This window comes from Larus michahellis, chromosome 16 (genome assembly GCF_964199755.1).
Source record: "Larus michahellis chromosome 16, bLarMic1.1, whole genome shotgun sequence".
NCBI lineage: Eukaryota > Metazoa > Chordata > Aves > Charadriiformes > Laridae > Larus > Larus michahellis.
The window spans coordinates 6,078,892-6,093,991 of NC_133911.1; the positions used below are offsets into that span (position 1 = coordinate 6,078,892).

The 15,100-nt window shown below is 47.1% G+C and overlaps 1 protein-coding gene across 4 annotated transcripts; it reads right to left on the reverse strand.

Annotated features, from left to right (window-relative positions):
• Nucleotides 1–7,223: 7,223 nt before the first annotated feature.
• On the reverse strand, nucleotides 7,224–14,530 carry CORT (cortistatin). Of its 4 annotated transcripts, none has more exons than XM_074560411.1 (5): nucleotides 13,758–14,530; nucleotides 12,650–13,018; nucleotides 12,091–12,240; nucleotides 10,707–11,054; nucleotides 7,224–7,550 (listed from the first exon to the last, which is right to left on the reverse strand). In XM_074560411.1, the coding sequence occupies exons 4-5, from the start codon at nucleotides 10,806–10,808 to the stop codon at nucleotides 7,335–7,337; spliced, it is 318 nt and encodes a 105-aa protein (XP_074416512.1). In that variant the 5' UTR covers nucleotides 10,809–11,054; nucleotides 12,091–12,240; nucleotides 12,650–13,018; nucleotides 13,758–14,530; the 3' UTR covers nucleotides 7,224–7,334. The 4 variants fall into 4 exon arrangements, with proteins under 4 accessions (XP_074416512.1, XP_074416515.1, XP_074416511.1 ...); XM_074560414.1 differs by having other exon boundaries at nucleotides 7,230–7,550; nucleotides 10,707–10,802; XM_074560410.1 differs by having other exon boundaries at nucleotides 7,230–7,550; nucleotides 10,707–10,832.
• Nucleotides 14,531–15,100: the final 570 nt, after the last annotated feature.

A 15,100-nucleotide genomic window follows, 5' to 3' on the forward strand; every position in this document is an offset into this window, starting at 1 on the left:
TCTTCTTTTAAGTGCCAGCTCTGATTTATGGCCTGCCATTCAGAGGCTACGAAGGCCTGCAGCCAGAACTGACCAGCTGTCAGAGCACGGCTTACAGAAACAGGAAACATATTAACCTGTCTCTCCACCTGCCTAGATCCTGCAACCGATGATACAGGAGCTGACAAAGATGGGCTCTTCTTGGCACATTACCTCCACGCAGAGCACTGCTTGGGGCTGTACCTGTTCAAAGGTGGAGACACCCAGAACTGGGTGAAGGTTCCCCAGGTACAGTAATTTGGACATAGCCATATCTTGTGCTCCAAGAGAGAAGTTTCCTGGATTTTCGTCCCCACCCTCCTCCTCGCTTCCTCCAGGATCTTTGATGCACTGGTTGGCACTTTGGTTTGTCTCCCATTAAATAGGAATGATGATTCTTGTTTGATGGGCAAGAATGTTGGCAAAGGTGGATCACCTCACAAAGATTCCTTCATGAAAACTGATAGTTAAATAAAAGTGGAAGCAACTGCTTATCCAAAAAGAAGAATGCATAAATACAGACATGCACAGCAACCTTCTCCTTGCAGAAATAACACTCAGTAATTTCATATTTTATACCAAGCCACAGCGATAACATATGAAGACTGACAAAATGCAAGCCTGCCTGTGAGTAAGTGGTTAAAGGGAGGGAGGACACTCCTTTACCTCACTCTACTGGCTTTACATACACACTATTTAGACAGTTTTGCAGTATGGAGGCATTCCCATTTTTATTCTGGAATGGAGCAAAAGGCCACCAGTGTCATTTCTTCTCAGTTATTCTGCTTCTAGCCCGCTCTGTCCCATGACAAGCTGCCTTCCAGCACTGAACAGGGTTCAGTTATCCTTTTCGGAAGAGCAATCATAAGGCACTTTCCAGCCCGCTGGCTCCCAGCAGTGGGTAAAATCATCAGTTCACTGACGAAGATGAGCACTGTTTGCAAGCCAACATTTTAGAGCACAAAGACTGCTGTTTGCTCCCCATGGTTCTGGACTCTGGGTAAATCCATGGCTTTTCACGCAGCTGCAGCTCCCTGTCTGTACACCTGCACCTAAGCTTCTGGCAGGGCCCTCTCACCATGGGACTGATTTACCCCTGACTAGATGAGCAGCACAAGGCCAAGGACAGAGGCAGAGCTCTCAGAGCAAAAAAGGCTTCTGTGGAGACATGTTCTGACCTCTGGGTTTCACTCTGAGCAGGGGACTCCCTGCACAGAGTCTTGTCCCAACTGGAAGAGTTAAAAGCTACGTATAAAATATTATCACAGAAATACTCTCCCTTTCTCTATTAATTAAGCTGCTGCCTGTGCTAGGTTCAGCAGACCAATACACTCAGCACTACCTAGACAATCTGCTCTTGTTCAAATAAATACATGAAGTCACAGTTAAATCAACCAGGTTTGAAGACTCCTTCTATGCAACAGTGACCGAAGCTACAATGCGTCTAAAATGATGGACTCCAAAATCATCATCTAAGAGACCAAAACTCTCTGGCACAATTTCTGGAATGTATAAGCCAGGAGTGGGCAGCTTTCCACAGCCATAAATCCTTGGCTTCTTCCTCTCTGTCAAAAAGAGTCTAAAATGCACCAGCCAAGCACGGCACAGTGAAATTGAAGACATTTTAAACAGCAGACTTACCTAACCAGCAAACAATCTTAAAATGGGAAGTTGGCCTGATTTCAAGCCAAATTCAACAAGGCCCCAGCTATAAAGATTGCTTATAATATTTATTTTTTTTACACTAAACGTTAATTGGTTTAAAACAAGAGTCCTCCCGGTCCCCAAGGTACTGCTAGAACAGAAATTCCTCATTCCCAGCTGAATGCTGGAGCCCAGGGAAACAGTATGCGCTCCCCTCTGGCACAGCTACTTATTCCCTTGTGGACTGTGGCCCTGCTAGACAGCAACCTTTATCCAGCCCAGCCTACCACTTAAGACTAAGACATTCTCTGGGGAGGTGAAGACATGGATTTGAGTTGTTCAGATTTCCTTCACTCCCCAACTGCTTCCTTTGAGACTTTCTACGAGCCCTACATAATTTTAACAAGTGGGAAGCAGACATGCTGGAAGGTTTTTATCTAGATTCAAACAGCTCCCTCCAAAGCTCCTGTCTTAAGGGACTGAAATGCTGACTTTTCTCTCCAAAGCTCCTGCCTTAAGAAACTGAAATGCTGTCTTTTTTTTTCATCTGGTACCTCCCTCCCAAGGCTGCAAAATGAGATACAAGCCTAAGAGTGAGAGCTCAGTCAGCTCCAAAGGTGCCGGAGTCAGCAAAGGGGAATACACAGATCAGACACGTCTGTTACAAGTAGGCTCACAGGCTCAGCGCAGGTAGTTAAACTGATGTCCCTTTGCACGGGGTACAGCTGCTCCTCAACAGTCTGGGTTACAGGCTGACAGCTTCTAGAGTCTCTGCTTGCCTTCCCAGGCTTCTGTAAAGGGCTTATTCACAAAAGCTGATTAACAGCAGTGTGCTGTTCTCCACTGGCTCCTGTCTCGCTTACGTGACACGGGCCCTTTGACTCCTGAATAGTTCCTGCTTTAAAATCTCAGTGATTTTTATGAAATAGAAAGCAACTTTAACCACAACCGATAATCTGCAGTAACACTCCGTCAGAATCTTCATTCTGAAAGTTCCCCTATGCTGACAAGTCCCAGTTTGCTGTATGTCTCCAGGTAACTGATTTTTACCTACCTGCACATCATCATCTACTGCCCTAGTGGTAACTCTGACTGTAACTCCTTATGAATCTCTGAAGAAATGCAACATCTCTTAAATCCCTGTTGAAACAGTAGAGAGCACCTTCTGATTTCCCATCTCTCAGGCATTTACAGACCTTCACACTAGAGTTTCACCAAAAAGCACAACACATTAACACTGCCTGTCCTTCTGACCTAGTCTACAAAAACTACAGTGCACTGGCAACTCCCTCTTGCTCCTTGGCATCCTCCTCTCAAATCCCTGCCAGTTCTATCAGGGTTCAGCAAAGACAGGAAAAGTCCACTGTGTAAGACATCCTCCCAATTCACCAAGAGGTCATTTGTCTGCACACGTCTTACATGAAGCTACTGTACATTCTGAATGGTCAAAGCAATAGCCTCTTTCACTGAGCAGTCTCCACGGAATATAAAATGCATTTGCAGCCTGCTATCGCTAAGGGTTTTGTGAATACAGGAGCTCAGAGAAGTAACTGAAGTTAAATCTTCAAAGCCCACTTCACAAGTAAGAGAGGCTTTCAGAGCTCAGAGAACAAGGTCAGTCACTGAACAAACTATTTACAGCAAGTAACAAATAGACAGTGAACAAATGCCTTATTTGACCTGTGTTATTCTTCCACTCACCAAAACCTAGTGTGGCAGGAAAGTCAGCAGAGCCACAGGCAGAGAGAGGTACATGTGGCATCGTGGTTAGAGCAAGACACAGAGCAACGTCTCTTGGATCACTATCTCCCACCACCAAGCCCAAGGCATAAGGCAAAACTCTCAGCCCATACTGCGAAGATAGATAAATAAATGCAGCACTTCTGTGTCACAGGGATGTCGCCAAGTTTGCTGCTATCTAAACTGCCAACTTATCAGATGAAGGTTGTCAAAAACAAGCAGCACATCAGAACACATTCTATGAACCACAACATTAATCCATGACCAAACGCAACAGCAGAATTCACTTCACTCAGTGGAAAAAAGATTCCCCTTTAGCACAAACCCAGTTACTCTTTTCCCAGTTTGTATCTGACTGCTTATATGCCATCAACCTCAAAACAGATTTTATTTTTTTAAATAAATGGACTCACTGCTTTTCAAACACACCTTTAGTGTTTCTGAGCAGAGCCAAACATAACGGCATAAGACAAATGACACCCTGTGCATCCTTATGCTTCATTCTCCCTGCAATACCAGGTTTAACCTTAATTTTCTGTAGCTGTAATCAATGCTCAAGGTGCCTCACAGGCCACGCGTTGAGAATGACAGACATAGGATCACCAGACTAGGCAGCATTGTTGTGTTCCCTCTAAATTTAACTCCATTTGCTGGCTACCTGCAGACAGACAGTATCTTTGTGGAGTCTGGTCAGATTGCAACTCTCTCCTTTGTCTGAGGCTGAAAATGCACACAGTGAAGTATTGATTCCCTGCTAGCTTACCTGACAGCACATACTAAAACAAGATTTTCACTACTAAAAGCACGTACAAACAAGTCACCATGGAGGGTACTAAATTTCCAATTAGTACCTCCCTAGTTCCTCTGTCATATCTGTCCACATATGCGCATGCTTTGATCTCAGAGTAAATGAGATTTACTCTGTTTTCACCAAGCAATGAGCTGCCTTGGACTACTTCGCATTTATCATGGGATAGGATATGCACAAACGGAGTTACCCCTGGGTACCGAACACGCTGTAGGTTCACAGCTGAGCTTGTCCCCATGATAATTTCTTCACTTGCCTGCAGCTTGATGCATAAGCATGAGCTAGCTTCAGATTAAAAAATAAATTAAAAAAAAAAACCAAACAGTGAATACCACTGGACTGTCCATTGAATTAGGCGAGGTCCGTACTGTGTACTAGCTGACTTTAAGAGTTTGCCTTCTGGCATATTTTTCACTTTTTAATGTCTCTTCTTCACTTTTTTAAAAATCTGGAGATAGCTCATAGTTATTATCCATTTGCTCATACACACACAATTATTCTGAGCTGTGACAAGATTTTCAAATGCCCTGGCTATTGCATCTAAAAGAGAAATAACATACTCTTGCTCCCTTCTACTTGACGTACACCATTTATGAAAATTTAAACAGAAAATGCCCACATATGACACGTTATTTATAACCTTTTGTTAAGCCCCTCCCACTGAACTGATTTATCACGCTACACTCCCTAATATTAAATGCTTTCATTAGCCCGGATCTCACATTGCTTCAGCCTCAGCGCACTGACTTACCAAGGAAACTGCAAAAATTCAATCCAATTCAAACACTCATTTCAGCACTGATGAAAGAAGCTGCCTCAACTGTGCTGGCCCCTATCCACAGCACGTGCACTGGCGGTGCAGGCTTCCTGCTTGGTGCTCAGCCAGTGTGCCTCAGCCTCCACCAGCAGGAACCATCTGTAGGGACGAAAGAAGAGTTCAACTTCCAAATTTACTTCCAACCTTGAGAGAAGCAGGACTACTCTCTCCTTCAGGAACCACTAAATAACACAGCATACAGTTTGCTGAACAGGCAGTCTCTGTTAGGGGCAATTTCCATGTCTATGTGCTGTGGGGCTTCTCATTTTCAGTACACGCTGTCTTCAACATTATTATGACAGACAAGATTTAATGGTGGATAATAAGGCAACTGAGAACAATTCCAAGATACTAGCATCCTGGTTGGTCTCATACTGCTACACAGGTCTTAGTAACAATAACGGGTATAATGAGCTCTTATCCAGCACTTGTCACCTATGTATCTGAAGCAAAATTGTAAGAGGAGACAAGAGCTACCGCCCCATTTTAAAGGCAGGGAAACCAAGATATTAAAAAGGAGGTAATGATAAAATGCAAATGCCAGCAGCAAAGTGAGGCATAAAATCAGGTCTCCTGTGTCCTAGGCCGGGTGCTCCAGGGAACACAGTTGGAAAGCTCCATATCCCATTACCCATATACTGAGTTGCTGAGTTGCCCCAGCAAGGATCTTATTTTTCATTATGGAGTGAAAAATAAAACAAGCCACAGGGCTCTAACTCTTCCTGCAAGCCGGAGACACACAGCCAGAAATTTCTATGGCAAATGATGCAGTGAAAATGCAGCCTGACACAGAGCAACGCGGCAGCAGCAAGCCAGCCCATCTAGGTGCTGGAGTGGTTGTATCACTCATTATTGAGGGAGAGCGGGGGAGTTGGAAGCGCTACTTCAGCTGTAAGAAAACAGGCTGGCTGCTGATTAATCCAAAATGCTACTGTTGAGATGAGAGACCTCATGGTCACTGGCCTCCAAAAACAAAATGTAAAGGTTCAAAAGCAAGCCACTACAAATAACTACCTTCTAGTTCTCACCAGTGGCCAGTCAGGACTTGGAGACAGGCTCAGTAACATACAGCTGGTCTGCTATTTTGTGTGGTCATTCCCAGCATGACCATAGCTCCGAAACTCAACTTGTTAATGCTAAGAATTAAAGTAAATACAGTAAGTGAATTTCATACCCTTTGCCAGCATGCGAGACCAAGGCCTCAGCAGTCTCCTTTAGAGAGAAATATCTGTACTGAACTCATCTATCTTTCGTATCTCTACACTACCTGTCAGTTCTAAAACAAAGGCTCAAAAAGCTCCTCCTCAAGCCAGAAGAAATAAAACAACAGGCCCTACTACTCTCCAGACACCAAGCAGCACCTGAGAAAATAAGTAAGAGAAATCAGGTGTTGTGTTTTTTGGTTTTTTTTAAGCAAGATGACAAGACACCAAGAAACCATTAGAGCGGAGTCTGAGCTGCTGGCCCCAGGATCACAGATGGTTTCAATTGGTTTCGGACGCAGAGCCCAGCATTTTGGATGCATACGGACCCCCAGGGCACCCAAGGAACCGCTCTGGAGATACCTGCTCTCAAACCAAAGGCAGGCCAGGCTCTGGGCCCCTCTCCTCCTCCCACGGCCCCTGCACCCCCCCACATACAGAGCACTGCCTGGGTGCTTCCCTCAGCCCACCCCTGTCACAGCCAGCATGGAAAGAAGCACAAGGGGCTGCTCGCCCACATGCCCAGGACCAACCCATCCTCTCCAGATCATGGCTTAGCACCTTATCCTGACTGGGGGTTAGCACAGAGGGCCCTCCCCACGGGGAACAACCCCTGTTGCCCAGTGCCTGGGCCTCACCCCACTCGCCCACCCTGGCACAGAGGGGACATGCAAACCCACCTGGTTCCTCAGAGGCCTCTGGGGCAGATGCAGCAGCTTTAAGGATGGCTGCACGCCTGCTCCCACCTAGGGGTTCCTCCCGGCAAGGGAGAGAGTCTGAAGCCCCTGCCACGGCCCCACCACACCCCCTCAGCCCCTCGCCACTGCGAAGCCCCTTTCCAAAATGGCCACCCCCCACATGGCCACCCCACAAGATGGCCGCCGCCTCCCACCGGCCAGGCCCGCCCATCTTTCCCGGTGCGGCCGGGCCCGCCCCGCACCACCCCGGCCCGGCGGGGCGCAGAGAGGCAGAGACGAGTCCCCGGGGCGCCATGCTTTATTCTCAGGGGTGGAGAAGAGAAGGAAGGGAGCTCGGGGGACAGGGCAATGGAGGGAGGGGAGGGTGATTGTGGGCGGGCATCCCGGCGGGGCCAGGCCGGGCAGCACTAACAGGAGGTGAAGGTTTTCCAGAAGAAGTTTTTGCAGGGGGCCTTGCGATCCCGCTGCGATAGCTGGGCGAGCCGCCCCAGCACCGCCCGCTCCTCCTCCAGCTTGCCCTCCTCTTCCAGGTCCGGGGAGGCCGCCTCGTGCCCCACGTCCACGCTGTCCAGCAGGCCCGCCAGCATCTTCAGGATGGCGTCTTTCCGAACTGTGCTCTGTTCCTGCGGGCAGAGAGCCGGGAAAAGTGACGAATGAAGGCCCTGTAACCCACAGCCGTAGAGGCGAAACATCCCTTGTGGGGTCCATTCTCTGTTCCCTGCCTCCCCTAGTGCCCTGTCCTTGGAGGTGATGCTTTTCCCATCGGCAGAGCTGAGGAATCGGTGCCTGCAGAGGTCACTCCTCCTTCTCCTGTCCCCCATCCAGCTCAGCTGGCCAGACAGGGAGAGGCGCACCTGCCGTGTTATAACTGGAAAAGGGCTGCTAACAAATAGGCACGAATTGGCTGTAAAGTCCCTTGCAGCCCGCACTAATTAAATTCCATTGAATGCCAAACTGCTTTGTCTCCTAGTAAGCCCACACTGCCTTCGCTGCTCTGACTGCCCAGCATCCGATGTGGAAGGTCAGGGAAGAGGCACAGAGTCCTGAGCAATATTAAATTAAGTGCACTGGGGGCTGCAGCCCACCATAAAATGCTGTGAATGAAACGTAACAAGGAAGAGGGCTGGGCTTGTGGGGAGTGAGATGCCCCAAGAATCTGGAGCAAAATATTTAATCGGTGGGGACAGGCAGCTTGTATTTCAAGAGCAAGAACCTGTATTTCAATAGCCTGAGCTTGGGGGAAGGCAGGATGAAGGAGGAGCTGCAGAGCTCCATCCCTTTGCCATAGCAAAAGAGCACAGCCTGTGGTTCGGGGCTTGAGGGATTTCTGTCAGTAACAAGCTGTGAGTTATCTTGTTTCTCTTGACTTTACATCTGGCAAATCTGAGGAATTGCCTCTTGCCCGTGTATTCTTGGTCTCTGTGACTCATTAGTGGAGACAGCTGGTACTGGACAAGCTGGGATAGATGGTTTGACAGGAATAGATCCTGTTTCCCATGCAGATGGGAATACTGGAAGCACATTTCCACGTCACTTCTCACGAATGCCATGTTTACTGCTAGGACTGCTGTCAGTACCAGCATTTGCTAAGGACCACTTAGTGAGCAACTCAAAAGATGGATAAAGACAGGCATCAGCAATTATTTTAAGTTATAGAATGTTTATGGATATTTTTTAATCACTTCCTTAGCTCTGTTAACTAACCTGCTTCCACACAGGAGAAACCGAGGCCCAAAAAATGACATGCTATGTTTGTAGCAGAAAAAAAAGATAAAAGCCAGCTTGTCCCCATCCTGATTCCTACTCCAGGCTGCAAGAAATGTCTTGAGCCTTTGGGAGATGGACTGGGACTGGGGAACCCAGCTAAATGTGTCTCCTGGGTCATGTCTTCCTTGTAAGCTTCTTTCCCAGCTCTAAGTACTGTTTTTAAATAACCGGCTCCAAGCAGAGGCATCAGCTTCAGACTTGGGTGGGGAAGGCAAAGCTCAGCGTGCTGTTAGGGGATATTCCTTACGCATGATCGGCTGTGGCTGTTAGTGAAACTAGGCAGCTCTTCCCCTGTACTAATCCACTGCCAACATCCTTTCTGCTTATAGCTGTTCCCGAGCCGCGAGAGATCAAGACAATTTGGCAGCAGCCAGAGATCTTAGCACGGATGGGTCGTGGCACACCTTTGGGTAGCTGCTCAATTCCCTGTACTACATCCACCAGTGCGTCAGAAGGCGCAGATCTTTCTTTTGCATTGTTATGCATTTTATGGTGTTTTATATGTAAAATCCCAATATTCCTCATACTTAAAACATTTGCCTGAGTTACAGCAAGTGGTGACTGTAGGGATTGGTTCATCAGTATCTAACAATTTTTCAGTTTGTAGAATGCTCTGTAGAGAATCAATATATCTATTATATCATTATGTTGTAAGCAACAGTGTGTGGAAGACTAAAAGTCATTACACTTTAATTCATTTTTACCAAAGTCTTATTTACTGATTTATTCCCTACAACTTGTTTCTTTTTTTCCCCAGCAGCTAGGATTTGCACCAGAAAGAGATTACTTCTTAAGTACTGGATTTGTTATTGTAAGAACGTACAGCTGAAAGTTTACAGTTATCCCCAGAAGGGTTAATCCCAGCCAGCTGCAGAAGCCCTGGTCTCTAACAGAACGCTAGCCCTAGCACCTCACACTGTATATGTTTCTTTTTCACAGCCAGTTCTGTTGTTAATGGGATGTGAGCCCACTCCTGAAGCAGCAAGACACTGATGGATGAGCTGGAGCCAACGCTAGGACAGAAAAAATGATGTGGATACACACAAAGGAGAAGTTAGTGCCTTTGAAACCACCATCGGGATCCTTCACTTCTTGGGTTAGCTCCTCTGCAGGACCGAAATAACCTCAGTCTTATAGATGCAGCTGTGAACTGGACTGGCAGAGAGCGGGGTGACTAACCACAGCCCAGAGGAATCTCCGGGATGGCAAGGAACATGCAGGTGAGACAACTGCGGGGCAAGGACAAGCAGAACAGAACGCTTGATTGTGATTATGTTATGCTATTACTTCCTACCCTTTTGGCCTCTTAGGGAAATAGTCCAGCAAAACAAAGTTATTATAGTGCTATAGCCATTATAATATTAGAGTTTTGCCAGTTGGTAGGATAATTATATTGCTATAATAAGTTCTGCCACTGCATAGAGCTCTGCTGGTTCAGAGTGTAATTATTCTAGCAGAACTATGTCAGTATAACTCCCCTTGTGAATACTACTCTGTAAAAAGCAATTTTATTCTGATATAATTACTTCATTTATTATTCCTCTGTTACTTTCCTACTGAACCCATCTTTTAAACATTTGTCCTTCCCATGAGTCCTATTTAAAATATCATCTCCCTTGATCATTTTACCAATCACGTATCTTTTCTCTCCCCCCCTAGTACTCTGCTTTATTCTCTCACACTGCACTCTTTCAGCAATATTATTTTCTCCTTTTGCCGCTCCTCTCCGCTCTGTTCTTTTTGCCAGTTTTTGCTTTGGTCAGACTTTGCTTTGCTTCCCAGATCTCTGGGATCTGCCCTGGTACCTTTCCTAAATAAACTGGCTAGTAAGCTGTAGCAATAGCCTGTGCTTCAGCAGTGCATGATGCTGTAGTGCCTTGGAATATAGAGGGGCAGAAGAGTTGTTTGCATCAGGTACAGCCTAATTGCCCTTATTATCCCTCCCCTGGCTCCAGCCTGCTTCTTCGTGCTCCCACCTCACCCAGCTCCTGCACAGGGTGCATTATACTCACCCTAGTGTTCTGTATTGCGAGTCTCTCTTCTCCAGGCAGTGCAGTGGCTCTCACGCTCCACACCAGCAGCAGAACGGACACCAGGCTGGCCACCAGCTGCATGATGTACAGGCTGTGACTACTGTGCTGAATGAGGAAGACTGGGAGAGGGAGCTGTTTCTGGGCTCTCTTCTGCCTCAGACAATGGCTGCAGCCCCTTTTATAGCCCTCCCCCTAGCCCAGTGGGTGACGCAAACAATTAAGTCTATATCAAAGGCAAATTAGACTTTGGAGAGGTTGTTAACACTTGGCTGCTTGAGTGGGATACTTCAGTGCCTCTGTGCTTTCCGTGTGCCAGACCTGCAAAGACTGAGGAAGCAAAGGTTTGGGACTCTCCAGTAACGTGCTGTTTCTTCACTCTGAGAAATTGTAGGCACTGTCTGTGCCTCTCCTAGTTAGCTGAATTCTGCTTGGGAACATAATGTTGGATAGAACAGGCCACCAGCTTGCACAAACCTCTGGCCAATGATGGATGATTCAGAGAGAAGAGGTAAAACGCCTGGCCACCACTTCTTAGATATGGGCTTGGACCCTCAGCCTGTGTGTCCAAACAGCTCCAGACTCTAGGGGTATTTGGATCTGGATCTCTGCATCCAGTCACGCATCTCACTGTGGAATACCGGTATGTCCAGCTTTCCTTGTATGGTAACATGGGGACACAGGCTGCATCTATGCAGTAATATAATCTGTCTTGCAAATGTACATAAGGCTACCTGGAAGCCAGTTGGGGGGGAGTCTTGTTTTACTGGTTTTTGTTCCTAATATTTTTTCAGTATGTCAACACAGTGAATCCGGACTCGGAGATGTTGGGTTTAAATGTATTAAAGGGAAAACAAAGTAGTGAAAGGGTGGTCAGAGCTGGAGCTGCTCTGCACAGAGGCTTCAGAACAAGGCTCATGGCATGCTGGCACTGACTGCTGCCTGCTTGGAGTAAGTTCCTACCCTTTCTGATCTCTGGTTAGCAGTTGTTAACAATGCTTCTGCCTTTGCCCAAAAGGCCATCCCACCAGTGAGACTGGACTGTGGGCCTGCAGAAGGTGCTATTAAGCACTGCTATCTGCTTTGCATTGTCCCCATCATGCTGGGATGGCATCCACTGCCACATGCCCGAGAGATGCAGAGACAGAGCTAAAATCCCATCTGACCACTAGCTCTTTCTCCAGAAGCACTCACCTCAGGGCAATCCTCTTTCTGACCCTACCAACAAATGACAGTCAAAAGGTAAATTGTTATCCTAATTTAGCACATTAAAAAACCCCACAGGGAGGTGACTTGGCCAAGGGTATGCTGTGGCAGAACTAAGAACAGAAGGTAGAAAAACCTGTTGCCCACTTCCACTGCTTACCAGCATCACAGTTCCTGAAAACAGCGTGATGAAGCTTTGCCTGCAAATAACACAGCTCCTAATGCCAGTTTTATACCACCCCGGATGCTCTTGAGGGAAAAGATGCCATTGCTTCCATGCGTATTTGAAAAGAAATGCTGGATTCCCTCACTGAAAGATACAAAGAAAAAACCTTTTTTGAGTCATATGGACTTGTGGAGAAAATCTATCAATTTTCCTCAGAAAACTTTGTAACCTCATTGTTTCTCACCCCCGCCTTGTGAGACCTGGCTTCCACGCACCAGTTTCAGATGAAACATTATCTATTTCCTTTTAAACTGATCTTGCTAGTTTATCAGAATTGCTGTGTTAGCCCTTCGTAATGGATTCTGTCAAACACTTCCCAGCCAGCCTGGGGCTGGAGACAGAGGGCAGTGAAGTACCAGGCTCCAGCAAGCAGACAAATCACAGGGACTTGCCAAATGACCCGCAGCCGATTTGCTCCAGGAGAGGTAAAAGTGGGAGAATAGCAAATGGAGAAAGCACACTTGGCTGCTCAAGAGGAACGAAGGGCAGGTACCTGTGAGCAGGAGACGTGCCTGGGCTGACAGGCAGGCAGAAGGTGAATCCCATACTGGTGGTTATGAGGCAGGACTAAACCTCGTGGGCCCACTAGCCCAAAAGCGAGACAGACAGCAGAAGCAGCGCAGCCAGGTCTCCATGCTGGGGGCCATCTGGTCTAACCAAACTGCTTGTTCTAATAAATATGGTTTTGTTTGCAGCTTTGCCTTCTGAATGGGCTGTTTTCTATAATGCTTCATTGAGCGAATGGGGTCACAAGTGCGACAATGCTCTTCTACGAAAACAGGGATGATGCACTGAGCCAGAGATCAGCTTCTGGGGAGGCCCACAGGGATGTAAACAGTGACCAGGCTGCTGTGAATCTGTCCTGGAATTAAAGGGCAATAACAAAACAGTTGTTAGCTCTTGAGGGGGTTGGCTTTGGGGACTTTCTGCCCAGATATGCCAGCACCAAACCTGTGGCCCTGCTGACGAGGACAGCACAGCCAAAACCTGTACTCCTAGCCTGGGCAAGGCTGGGTAGGAAGGGAATAGGGACACATCAGAGCACTTAGACTCCAGTGCCCAGAGTAGGACTGGATCTCTAAATCCAAACAAGTTCCCTCCAGGGTCTGCTACAGCATCCCTCAATATCAGATGCCTCTTTTCCAGATTCTTCCCTTTTCCCTAGTGCTCTTTCCTCACATTCCCTCTCCTACTTCCCCTACATTATTAGTCTGTCCTTCTCAAGCTCTGGCCCCCTTGCAGGGACCATGCTGATTCTGCTGCCACCACTGCTGACCGTCTCCCCATCATAGGCTGTAGCAGCATCCCCCTTTCCAAAGGAAGTAAAATAACCCTCTGGTGATAAAATTTGCTCTTTTTAGTAACTGGAAAGAGTTCAGCATACAGCACCAGGATTGTTCTTCATTCTTACTGTTCCCTGTTCCCTGGCACATCATCTGTCTGACCTTTAGGAAGGCTGCAATTATTTTTTTTGCCAACCCTTAAATGCTTATCGCTCTGTACAGGAAAGGTTAAAGGTCTTCCCTTGGAGGAATAAACATTTCTGACAATTCTTTCCTTGATTTTCTCTTACCACTTTCTCTCTCTGTTATCTGACTCACCCCTTTAGAAGTCTTCTTCCTTGAAGCTCTCTTCTGTCCAGAGTTCAATGTGATCTGAGTGGGTTTCTACCACTTTACAGGGAGCGTAATCTATCTGACATCAGCATACCCATGAACACATCCATGGGAATCTGGTAAGGGTGGAAATGCTCCAGAAGGAAGGTCAGCACACAGTAACTTGAAAAGGCCTGGCTATCCAAGGATTTTGGCTCACACTTGGTGTGGCTTCAGCAGAGACGCAGAGTGGGTTCAGAAGTACAGCAGAAGATGCTCCCACAGTCACATAAGACAACCTCCATCCTTTTGTGATTAAGGGTGCACAAGCAACATGTAATGGGAGAGGTTCTATATTTCAAGAAAGCTGTCCCTGACCTCTCAGTGCATCTGTACAGCAGCAAAGACTGGGCATTGCTGGAATACAAAAGCTAAGGCTGTGTCTGGCACCAAATGCCACATTAAGGAATGAGCTAATTTCTCAATTGCTTTCCTCAATGGCCTGGATATTTGCCGTCTTCTGCCCATTTGTTGCCTGGGCTGGATTCAGATCACAATGTCTTAAAGCACATAGCAGAATTGCATCAGGCTTCCAGAACAAAGTCCGGTTCCCAAAGGTGAGGCACTCCACTGCAGATGAAGGGTTCAAATGCTTCTGCTTCCCTGTCATTGGAACCCTTTCTCTCTGCCCTCAAGAGTCCCTAGTTGCAAAGGCCAATGCAATAAAAAAAGCAATAGTCAGCTGACAGTTGTGAGCCTTCCTGGAAGGGGAAACCAATTTGTTCATGGGCCTGAAATCACAGCTCATTTATCAGGCCAAGCTTGCAATATTCCTTTGCGCTGCACTCCCCAGGGGCCTCCGAGAAGCATGCAGGTGGCCGTTCCAGCCGCGGCTTTTCATCAGCACTAATCTAACAAACCCAAGGAAGAGACTGCGTGAGCGTGGGCTGGAGCCTCTGCTGCCGCTCCTCTCCGATAAGAGCTGCGGAGCAGGTGCAGGGAGGAGGAGGGGAGCACCGCAGGGATGCTGCTGTCAGAGCACGCACAACTACAAGCCTGTTACAGCTCACTGGGGAGTTGTGCAGCCTTCTCTGTCTGTCGACCCCAGAGGGACCACAGGAGGATGAAGGGATGGTGAGCATAAGGCTTCAGGGGTATGCTCAAAACCTTTTGTTATTTCAAAACACATGCAAAGTTAAACATTGCAGTTATTCCACCAAAAATCTTACTCAAAAATAACTCCTTGCTATGAAACACTTCTATTTCAAAATACCTCTATTTTCTACTGGAAAGGTTTTGCTCTGCTCCAGGGAGGAGGCATTTCAGGCTGTGATGCAGGCTGAGGACAC